Here is an 11,002-nt window from a genome sequence, read left to right on the forward strand (position 1 = left end):
CAATGATAGGAGAGACCATGTGAGGTTATGACAGAGCCAAGTGACTTGGTGTATAGCGAGAATAAGAGAGGGCCTAGAACAGAGCCCTGGGGGACACCAGTGGTGAGAGCGCGTGGTGAGGAGACAGATTCTCGCCACGCCACCTGGTAGGAGCGACCTGTCAGGTAGGACGCAATCCAAGCGTGGGCCGCGCCGGAGATGCCCAACTCGGAGAGGGTGGAGAGGAGGATCTGATGGTTCACAGTATCGAAGGCAGCCGATAGGTCTAGAAGGATGAGAGCAGAGGAGAGAGAGTTAGCTTTAGCAGTGCGGAGCGCCTCCGTGATACAGAGAAGAGCAGTCTCAGTTGAATGACTAGTCTTGAAACCTGACTGATTTGGATCAAGAAGGTCATTCTGAGAGAGATAGCGGTAGAGCTGGCCAAGGACGGCACGCTCAAGAGTTTTGGAGAGAAAAGAGAGAAGGGATACTGGTCTGTAGTTGTTGACATCGGAGGGATCGAGTGTAGGTTTTTCAGAAGGGGTGCAACTCTCGCTCTCTTGAAGACGGGAGGGACGTAGCCAGCGGTCAGGGATGAGTTGATGAGCGAGGTGAGGTAAGGGAGAAGGTCTCCGGAAATGGTCTGGAGAAGAGAGGAGGGGATAGGGTCAAGCGGGCAGGTTGTTGGGCGGCCGGCCGTCACAAGACGCGAGATTTCATCTGGAGAGAGAGGGGAGAAAGAGGTCAGAGCATAGGGTAGGGCAGTGTGAGCAGAACCAGCGGTGTCGTTTGACTTAGCAAACGAGGATCGGATGTCGTCGACCTTCTTTTCAAAATGGTTGACGAAGTCATCTGACTCAGGAGACACACCTTTCAGACAGCAGGTAAATACTAGTGAACCACACTGCTACCAACCAACCCATTACCACACCAACCAACTAGCAAACCAAATCTAACACATTCTGTCCCTTAATATTATGCAGCGAACAGGGAGAGGACATGCTGTCTTTTCATGTGTGGAGGTTCTCTCTATAAGGAGCATGTTGTATACCTGAACAATAATACAGTTTATCAATAGAACACTTTCCACACAGCAAATGTGCAAGTGCTGAAAACTCGTTGTCGGGGTAAAAAGTGTTGTAAGTGTTATATCTGAGTGTTGATTCTAGTGGGGTTAACACCTGTTGTGAATAAATGAAGTGTTATCTGAAACACAGTGGAATCAACACCGCAAGGTGTTGTTGTTTGACTGTGTCGATTTCATTTCCATTAACTCTATCAGACCTGGGAGGGGCCTCATTATTATGTTTCCCCCGCAAGCTTTGTTGCAGGTTGAATTTTAGAATAGTTTGTTTTAATAGCTATGTTTCTTAATGCACACTGATTCATTAATTGATCTTACACTATGCAAATATAAATAACTTACATTTTTCTAAACTAATCCAATCTATAAGCGGTTGGAATTATTGCCCTGCTACTGAGATGGTTGTTCCAGTTTAGATGATTTAGTTAGTCTTGCTTGTCAAGGTCTTCACCACAGCAGTCCTCTGAATGCAGGTTGTGGGTGATACAATAGTCAAATTGTTGGACATCTTCCCTCTGGTTGGATTCTGATATAATTACTAATCACTTCACAAACCAGCATATTATGATTTGCAGGTAGGAGCTGTATACCACAAAGGAAACTTGGATTAACAACCAGAATTAACTAAAGATTAACTAAAGCCTTGCGAAAGTGTTCATCCTCTTTGGTGTTTTTACTATTTTGCTGCATTTCAATCTGTATTTTAAATGGATTTTAATTTGGATTCCGTGTAATGGACATGCACAAAATAGTCCAATTTGTTGACGTGAAATGAAAAAAAATGTATAAAAAAAGCAACAGTAAAGTGGTGTGTACATATGTATTCACGCCTTTGCTATGAAGCCCCTAAATAAGATCTGGTGCAACCAATTACCTTCAGAAGTCACATCATTAGATTGCACACAGGTGGACTTTATTTAAGTGTCACATGAGCTGTCACATGATCTCAGTATACTATATATGCACCGGTTCTGAAAGGCCCCAGAGTCTGCAACACCACTAAGCAAGGGGCACCACCAAGCAAGCGGCCCCATGAAGACCAAAGAGCTCTCCAAACAGGTCAGGGACAAAGTTGTGGAGAAGTACAGATCAGGGTTTGGTTATAAAAAAATATCTGAAACTTTGAACATCCCGCGGCACACCATTAAATCCATTATTAAAAAATTGAAAGAATATGGCACCACAACACGGAATATGGCACCAAAACTCACGGACCAGGCAAGGAGGGCATTAATCAGAGAGGCAACAAAGAGACCAAAGATAACCCTGAAGGAGCTGCAACGCTCCACAGAGCTGTGCATTACGGAAGAGTGTTGGAAAAGCAAGGAAAATGCTATGTCTGGTGCAAACCCAACACCTCTCATCACCCCGAGAATACCAACCCCCACAGTGAAGCATGGTGGTGACAGCGTGGGGATGTTTTTCCATCGGCAGGGACTGGGAAACTGGTCAGAATTTAAGGAATTATGGACGGCGCTAAATACGGGGGAAATTCTCGAGCGAAACCTGTTTCAGTCTTCCAGAGATTTGAGACTGGGACGGAGGTTCACCTTCCAGCAGGACAATGACCCTAAGCATACTGATAAAGCAACACTTGAGTGGTTTAAGGGGAAATATTTAAATGTCTTGGAATGGCCTAGTCAAAGCCCAGACCTCAATCCAATTGAGAATCTGTGATAAGACTTAAAGATTGCTGAACACCAACAGAACCCATCCAACTTGAAGGAGCTGGAGCAGTTTTGCCTTGAAGAATTGGCAAAAATCCTAGATGTGCCAAGCTTATAGAGACATACCCTAAGAGACTTGCAGCTGTAATTGCTGCAAAAGGTGTCTGTACAAAGTATTTACTTTGGGGATTGAATAGTTGTGCAAGCTCAAGTTTTCAGGATTTTTTGGTGTTATTTATTGTGTGTTTCACAAGAAAAAATATGTTGCATCTTCAAAGTGGTAGGCATGTTGTAAAAAAATACATTTTAATTCCAGGTTGTAAGGCAACAAAATAGGAAAAATTCCAAGGGGGGTGAATACTTTCACAAGCCACTGTATTCTGGTTCATTAATTAAGCTAAACTTAGATAGTGTTTAGGGTTGTTGAGTTAATTACACCATGCCCATTCAAGGTTAGCCTTCTAAAAAATATGTTTATTTTATTTGGACAAGTTAGCTGGCTAACTCATTGATCCTGCTTTGTAGTATAGCCATCTGATGTTCCCCATTAGTCAGGATTTTCAGACCACAATGTTGAGAATAACTACGCCTTGTGAAATGTATAATACATTGGTCATGAAGGGCAATTAAAAAATGAAGTTTCAATTAAAAAACATTCAGTTAGGCAGTCACTTGGTAAATGCTTCTGGACTATAATAAACACAGTCATGTGTGGGTATCTGTCACATTCACTCGCAAGGCATGCTGGGAAATATGAAAATAAGACTTTACACCCTACAGTGTTATAACCCCTCCAACTCAAATACTGGTGAACTACGTGTTGTTCCGTAACACAAAAAAACAGCAAAACCCATGGCGTTAGGGAACCAACACTCTAGGGGTGTATGTTTTTCAACACTTTGAAAAGTATTAGTTTAACACTTTTTCAATAGGTCACATATACACACAAGTGTTACATTTAACACTGGGTGTTAGAGTTCTGATCTAAAATTGTCTGTGCATGACCCCAAGGTCATTTTACAGTTAAAGACACAAAGAATATAAACATAAAAATGTTGCTCTGCTGTTAATAAAGGAACCATTTATCTAGGGATTTGTAGTCTGTGTCATATCTATGATTACGCTGTATGTGTGTTTGTGGAGGGGAGTGTAGTGTGTGTGTGTGTGTGCATTCATGCATACATACGTGCATGTGTGTATAGTGCAAGTATGTGTTTGTGTGTACCAGAGGAGGCTGGTGGGAGGAGCTATATGAGGATGGGCTCATTGTAAAGGCTGTAATAGAATAGTTGGTAATGGTATCAAACACATCAAACCACATGTTTGATTCTGTACCATTTATCATATTCCAGCCATTACAATGAGCTCATCTTCTTATAGCTCCTCCCACCAGCCTCATCTGGTGTGTACTCACAGCCATCGTAGATGTCAGTAGGGATGTGTACAGCAGTGTCGTTATCAGAGGTGAAGCGTTTAAACAACGGGTCCTCCTTAAAGGCTGGCCTGATCCGGTTCTTCCTACCCTCTGTATGATTCACCTCCAACTAGAAGAGAGGAAAGGAGAATATTAGACCGTCATTTATAACGTGTACATGTCGGTGTACATGTCAAATCCACTGTCCCTCATTAGACACATGTCTAGTTATTATACTACACCGGTTTAGAGAAATAAATGGTGTGTGGAGAAGGCCGGGTTAAACCTGCCTCATTTTCAAGCCGAAACATGTTTAGCCCATACTCTGTGGATTAACATGGGGTAGGAAGAGACAACAGTAGCAGTCGTAATAAACAGTAGTGATAAAGCAACAGTAGCAGCTCATACATCTCAAATGTCAATTAAAGTGGAAGCACACCAGGGACCTTTTCACCTAAGAGAGAGGAAGAGGGGCAAGGGCTATTTAGACAGGGAGGGAGAGAGGGAGGTGTAAGGGAGGAAGAGAGAAAGGGAATGAGGAGGTAAGAAAAGAGGGAGAGCAAAGAGTGAAAAGAGTGAGTTGGAAAGAGAGGCAGGAGCTGTGGTATACCAATCTGAGTGAGATTATGGGTTGATTATAGGTACAGCTCTGTGTGAGACCCATGTGTTTGTTCATTGGCAGAAAAGGAATAAAATACTCACACTGTCCTTTGCATTGTAGTAAACAATGTCACCATCCTGTAACAAATGACACAAATATCCAAATGAGCATTTTGTGTGTGTGTTTGTTGGAGAGAGTTTCAAGTTTTATTAGTCGTATGTACGGGACACATACATCTTCCAGCGATAAGTGGTTTAATGGCCCACCATATGTTATGAATAATAACAGTTAAATCTCTTGATGACAACAGCATTAAACCATATTGGTATTATTAAGCAACATATATGGCCACTAACTCAAACGTGCCAGTGTTTGTGAGTGTGAGTGAATATGTGTGTGTGCATTGAAACCCTATATTCCCTCCTTTTTAGCACATAAAGAGAGCAGTAATAAGACACTATGTACTGTACAGTCATCGGAGGTTGCCGTCTCTCAGCCAATGGGTGGTGAATGTTCCAGTACTAAACAGATGCCACACATTACCCACATTCTTATTACACATTGATGGTGGGAGGGACAAGTTACACTTTCAGTATATCATGTAACTGTAATGTTGGTTATAATTACAATCACAGGTTTACCGCATACTCATCCTCCCACTGGTGTTCCATCTGAAAGTTCTCAGCAGCCGTGGCCAGAGTCTAGAAAAGAAAGGTAACACGCTAAAAATGCATACTTTACATACAGTATCTCGGTACCACTAAATTTTGACTTACTATCTGAAGACCAGTCAATCCACATTTGGTATGGCACCTAAAACCTTCACAAACTTTTACAGATGCACAATTGAGAGCATCCTGTCCGGTTGTATCAATGCATGGTATGGGAACTGCGCCACCCGCAACCGCAGGGCTCTCCAGAGGGTGGTGTGGTCTGCCCAACGCATCACCAAGGGCAAACTACCTGCGCTCCAGGACACCTACAGCACCCGATGTCACAGGAAGGCCAAAAACATAATCAAGGACAACAACCACCCGAGCCACTGCCTGTTCACCCCACTATCAGCCAGAAGCCGAGGTCAGTACAGGTGCATCAAAGCTGGGACCAAGAGACTGAAAAAAAAGCTTCTATCTCAAGCCAATCAGACTGTTAAAATAGCCAACACTAGCACACAAGAGGATGCTGCCTTATATACATAGACTTGAAATCGCTCACTACTTTGATAATGTTTATATATTTTGCATTACTCATCTCATATGTATATACTGTATTCGATCCTATTCTACTGTATCTTAGTCTATGCCGCTCTGACATTGCTCACCCAAATATTTATATAAACTTAGCAAAAAAAAGAAACGTCCCTTTTCAGGACCCTGTCTTTCAAAGATCATTCGTATATATCCAAATAACTTCCTTGTAAAGAGTTTAAACACGGTTTCCCATGCTTGTTCAATGAACCATGAACAATTAATAAACATGCACCTGTGGAACGGTCGTTAAGACACTAACAGCTTACAGACGGTAGGCAATTAAGGTCACAGTTATGAAAACTTAGGACAGAGGCCTTTCTACTGACTCTGAAAAACACCAAAAGAAAGATGCCTAGGCATGCCTTAGGCATGCAGACTGCAGATGTGGCCAGGGCAATGAATTGCAATGTCCGTACTGTGAGACACCTAAGACAGCGCTACAGGGAGACAGACAGCTGATCGTCCTCGCAGTGGCAGACAACATTTATTTATTTTTTATTACCTTTATTTAACTAGGCAAGTCAGTTAAGAACAAATTCTTATTTTCAATGACAGCCTATGAACAGTGGGTTAATAAGGTGAATGCACCAATTTGTAAGTCGCTCTGGATAAGAGCGTCTGCTAAATGACTTAAATGTAAATGTAATTGTAACTGCCTGTTCAGGGGCAGAACGACAGATTTGTACCTTGTCAGCTTGGGGGTTTGAACTTGCAACCTTCCGGTTACTAGTCCAACTCTCTAACCACTAGGCTACCCTGCCACCCCATGTAACAACACCTGCACAGGATCCATACATCCAAACATCACACCTGCGGGACAAGTACAGGATGGCAACAACAACTGCTCCAGTTACACCAGGAACGCACAATCCCTCCATCAGTGCTCGGACTGTCTGCAATAGGCTGAGAGATGCTGGACTGAGGGCTTGTAAGCCTGTTGTAAGGCAGGTCCTCACCAGACATCACCGGCAACAACGTCGTCTATGGGCACAAACCCACCGTCGTTGGACCAGACTGGACTGGCAAAAAGTGCTGTTCACTGACGAGTCACAATTTTGTCTCATCAGGGCTGATGGCCGGATTTGTGTTTATCGTCGAAGGAATGAGTGCTACACCGAGACCTGTACTCGGAGTGGGATTGATTTGGAGGTGGAGGGTCCGTCATGGTCTGAGGCGGTGTGTCACAGCATTATCGAACTGAACTTGTCATTGCAGGCAATCTCAAAAATGTGCATTACAGGGAAAACATCCTCCTCCCTCATGTGGTACCCTTCCTGTAGGCTCATCCTGACATGACCCTCCAGCATGACAATGCCACTAGATATACTGCTCGTTCTGTGCCTGATTTCCTGCCAGACAAGAATGTCAGTGTTCTGCCATGGCCAGCGAAGAGCCCGGATCTCAATCCCATTGAGCACATCTGGGACTTGTTGGATCGGAGGGTGAGAGCTAGGGCCATTCCACTCAGAAATGTCTGGGAACTTGCAGGTGAATTGGTGGAAGAGTGGGGTAACATCTCACAGCAAGAACTGGCAAATCTGGTGCAGTCCATGAGGAGGAGATGTACTGCAGCACTTAATGCAGCTGGTTGCCACACCAGATACTGACTATTACTGTTGATTTTGACCCCCCCTTTGTTCAGGGACACATTATTACATTTCTGTTAGTCACATGTCTGTGGAACTTGTTCAGTTTATGCCTCAGTTGTTGAATCTTATGTTTATACAAATATTTACACACGTTTAACTTGCTGAAAATAAACAGTTGACAGTGAGAGGACATTTCTTTTTTTGCTGAGTTTATTCTTAACTCCATTCCTTTACTTTAGATTTGAGAGTATTGTGTGTATTGTTGTGAAATTGTTAGATGTTACTTGTTAGATGTTACTGCACTATTGGAACTAGAAACAGAAGCATTTCGCTACACCCACAATAACATCTGCTAAACACGTGTATGAGATCCACCTTTCACACGTGAGGAGGAACATGTTTTCATCTCAAATGTGAATTGCAAGTTCACGTTTGAAAAACACGAACATGTGAAAGTCACATTTGAGGTATCAGGTTTAAGAAAACATCTACCTGTGTGTAATAATTCAAGTGCGTTAAAAATAATAGATTTTTATTTCTGAGCCATCCACTCCATTATTATTGTAGTCCTCCATGGTGTTGCATTAATGAGCATGTATGCATACCGGGGAGGCAATTCTCTTTTTTGGACATTGGTCCGTGGCCGTTGGAAGAAGCCCCGTGAAAAGAACAGAGAATCTTTCCATGTTGCCTTGTTTTCTTTTGATATGTTTTTCTTGTATCTAGAGATGTTTAACTAAACTGTGTAAGTTTTCTGGTTATTTTTATGTATAATTTGTTGTGACAGAGTGAAACATTTTAGAGATTTTCCCATTCACGAGTGTAGCCAAACTAAGTAGCTGATTCTTGTATTTATTTTATTTACTTAACCTTTATTTTAGCAGGAAAATCTCATTGAGACCAAGGCCTCTTTTTCAATAGAGCCACGCATGAACACAAATCATACAATTTTAAAGTGTACAAGTTAAACGCTATAAAAACATACAATATGCTAGTCAATAAGCACAAGAAGCAGTTGCGGATGATTTCTTATTTCCTTTAATCATTGTTTTTTCAGAACAAGGGCTCAAATTGAGTGTATTTACTGTACTTTCCTACAAAGTGATGATTTTGGGCTTACGGCTGTCAGAGTTAATAAGTTCACTTTTTGTCATTTTAGTGCATTGTGATTAATCGTATTGTCTGAAAGTAGTCAAAATACAGTGAAAACATCCAAAATACATAATATGTACAGCTAAAATCAACAATGCAATGTCAAAACAAGTTGACATTGAGGTTAAAGTGTGCTTTTATCAATATATTTGATTTTGGTAACCTTTACTTTGGAAATAATCAAGACGTCAATATTATTGAAATGCTTTTTATATTAAAATAAGTCTTAACTTACACAATTTGAGCAAATTCTTTGATTTTCTCAATTACAGTTTGACAGACGTATTTTGAATTGAACAGTCAATACTCTGAGATTGAGAGATATTCATACATTGGAATAGAAACCCAGTGTCAGACCTCTTTGTCTAATGTTCAAGACATTGGCTTCTCCCGTGGAAGACCTGGATTCTAATCCCGCAGGCTACAAAGCACACATGTGAAACTTAAAATATCACATGTGGAATGTTAGGAAGTCCACAGGCCTTAACTACAGGCCTAGGGTCTCCTGTCAGCCCCAAGTCATTAACGGGAAGTCCAGCACCCTCGGTACTACACAGTAGCCACAGTATGTTAGCATGACACAGCAAGGTGCATGTGTAACTAACTGTAAGTTGCCGTGGATACAATGTGTTTGTGGAATTACATGGTGTTAGGGTTGTGTGTGTGTGTGTGTGCTTGTGCGTCATTGAATTACGAATTAGAATACAAGAATAGACATGAACCCTCTTTTGATGGTCCAAAAGTCTTGCAAAACAATGAACAGGCAGGAAAGGGGAAACATTCCGTCACATTCCTGATTAGAAAAGTAAGACTATAACAACCTCCCCGGTGCGTTCCTGAAGACCTCGGCTGTGTTCCAGACCTGGTTCTGTTTCCACCTCCTCTGCAAAGGCTGTGAGGAGCTATAAATACAGACACCGACACAAATACACACGCGTACATATACTGACGTACACACACACACACACACACACACACACACACACACACACACGTGAATACACAGTATATTTACATTTACATTTAAGTCATTTAGCAGACGCTCTTATCCAGAGCGACTTACAAATTGGTGCATTCACCTTATGACATCCAGTGGAACAGCCACTTTACAATAGTGCATCTAAATCTTTTAAGGGGGTGATATATGTCTCCGTCCATTCAGTCCTGCCATCCATTTCCCTCCATACCATCTCATCATTAACGTGTCTATGTGATGTGTAATGATAAGGTCAATGACACCAGACCATAGCTCGGTTTTACACAGATAACCAAACAGTAAACACATGGAGAGTCCCTACTGCACTGTAAATGTTTAATTGGCCACAAAAATCAACATTTTGCAACAGCCATCTCAGTCTCCAGACTTGAATCCCATTGAAAACCTGTGGTTTGAATTGAAGAGGGCAGTCCATGCGTGCATCAGAAGGATATCAAGGATCTGGAAGGATTCTGTGTGGAGGAATGGTCTAAGATCCCTCCCAATATGTTCTTCAACTCATAAAACATTTTAGGAAAAGGCTTCAGTGTCGTTATTCAAGGTGAGGTATTGAACACCGGTTTGTCAATAAACAAAGTTGCTTTCTCTAAGCAATTGGTACTTGTAGAAAATTATATCATTTCCCAGGTTTTTGAGCATACAATATAGCTCGGTATTTGAATTATTTATTTTATACAAACATTTTTGTTCATCTTTATAAATGGTGTGATGATGTAAGGTTGTAGGTGCAGAGAAGAGACCAGACAAGGAATCAGTGGTTAAGGATAAACATAATACTTTACTGAGTAGCCGCAGGATCACAGTACACTTGAAAAAACAATAAACACTAATTCTCGACCACTCACTCAGGAAACGACCACACGGTAAACAATTCAAGCTTCTGCAAAGGACCACAGAAAACACATCTCTTAATACGGGGACACAATTTTGAAATAATAAGACACACCTAAGTCCAATAAAAGTCTCGGTGGCGGTCTCTTCCGCCATCTGGTGTTAGGAGGAACCATGACAAAGGATGTCAACAATTTCGTGACCTCCCTGTACATAGACAACCCTCTAGACAGATATTCCCCTCAAGACGGATTCAAATGTCAATAAGGGCATCATCATCTACTGTACATTATTAGCATCATTCTTAAAATACACTTGAAAAAAGAGAAATTTTGACAATGTCAGATGAACTTGTGGATATTATGTCTCTGCGTCCAGTATGAAGGAAGTTGGAAATAGTTTTGTGAGCCAATGCTAAAAATGGTATCCACAAGTTGA

At 41.6% G+C, this 11,002-nt stretch overlaps 1 protein-coding gene across 1 annotated transcript in view; it reads right to left on the reverse strand.

The window, feature by feature from the left end:
- LOC118401180 (voltage-dependent calcium channel subunit alpha-2/delta-1) overlaps window positions 1–4,858 on the reverse strand; it is an 80,757-nt gene extending 75,899 nt beyond the window's left edge. The window contains 2 exon segments of the mRNA XM_035798476.2: window positions 4,145–4,274; window positions 4,847–4,858. Of these exon segments, the coding sequence (XP_035654369.1) occupies window positions 4,145–4,150 (6 nt within the window). The 5' untranslated portion in view covers window positions 4,151–4,274; window positions 4,847–4,858.
- Between the last annotated feature and the right edge of the window lie 6,144 nt (window positions 4,859–11,002).

Source organism: Oncorhynchus keta, chromosome 22 (assembly GCF_023373465.1).
Source record: "Oncorhynchus keta strain PuntledgeMale-10-30-2019 chromosome 22, Oket_V2, whole genome shotgun sequence".
NCBI lineage: Eukaryota > Metazoa > Chordata > Actinopteri > Salmoniformes > Salmonidae > Oncorhynchus > Oncorhynchus keta.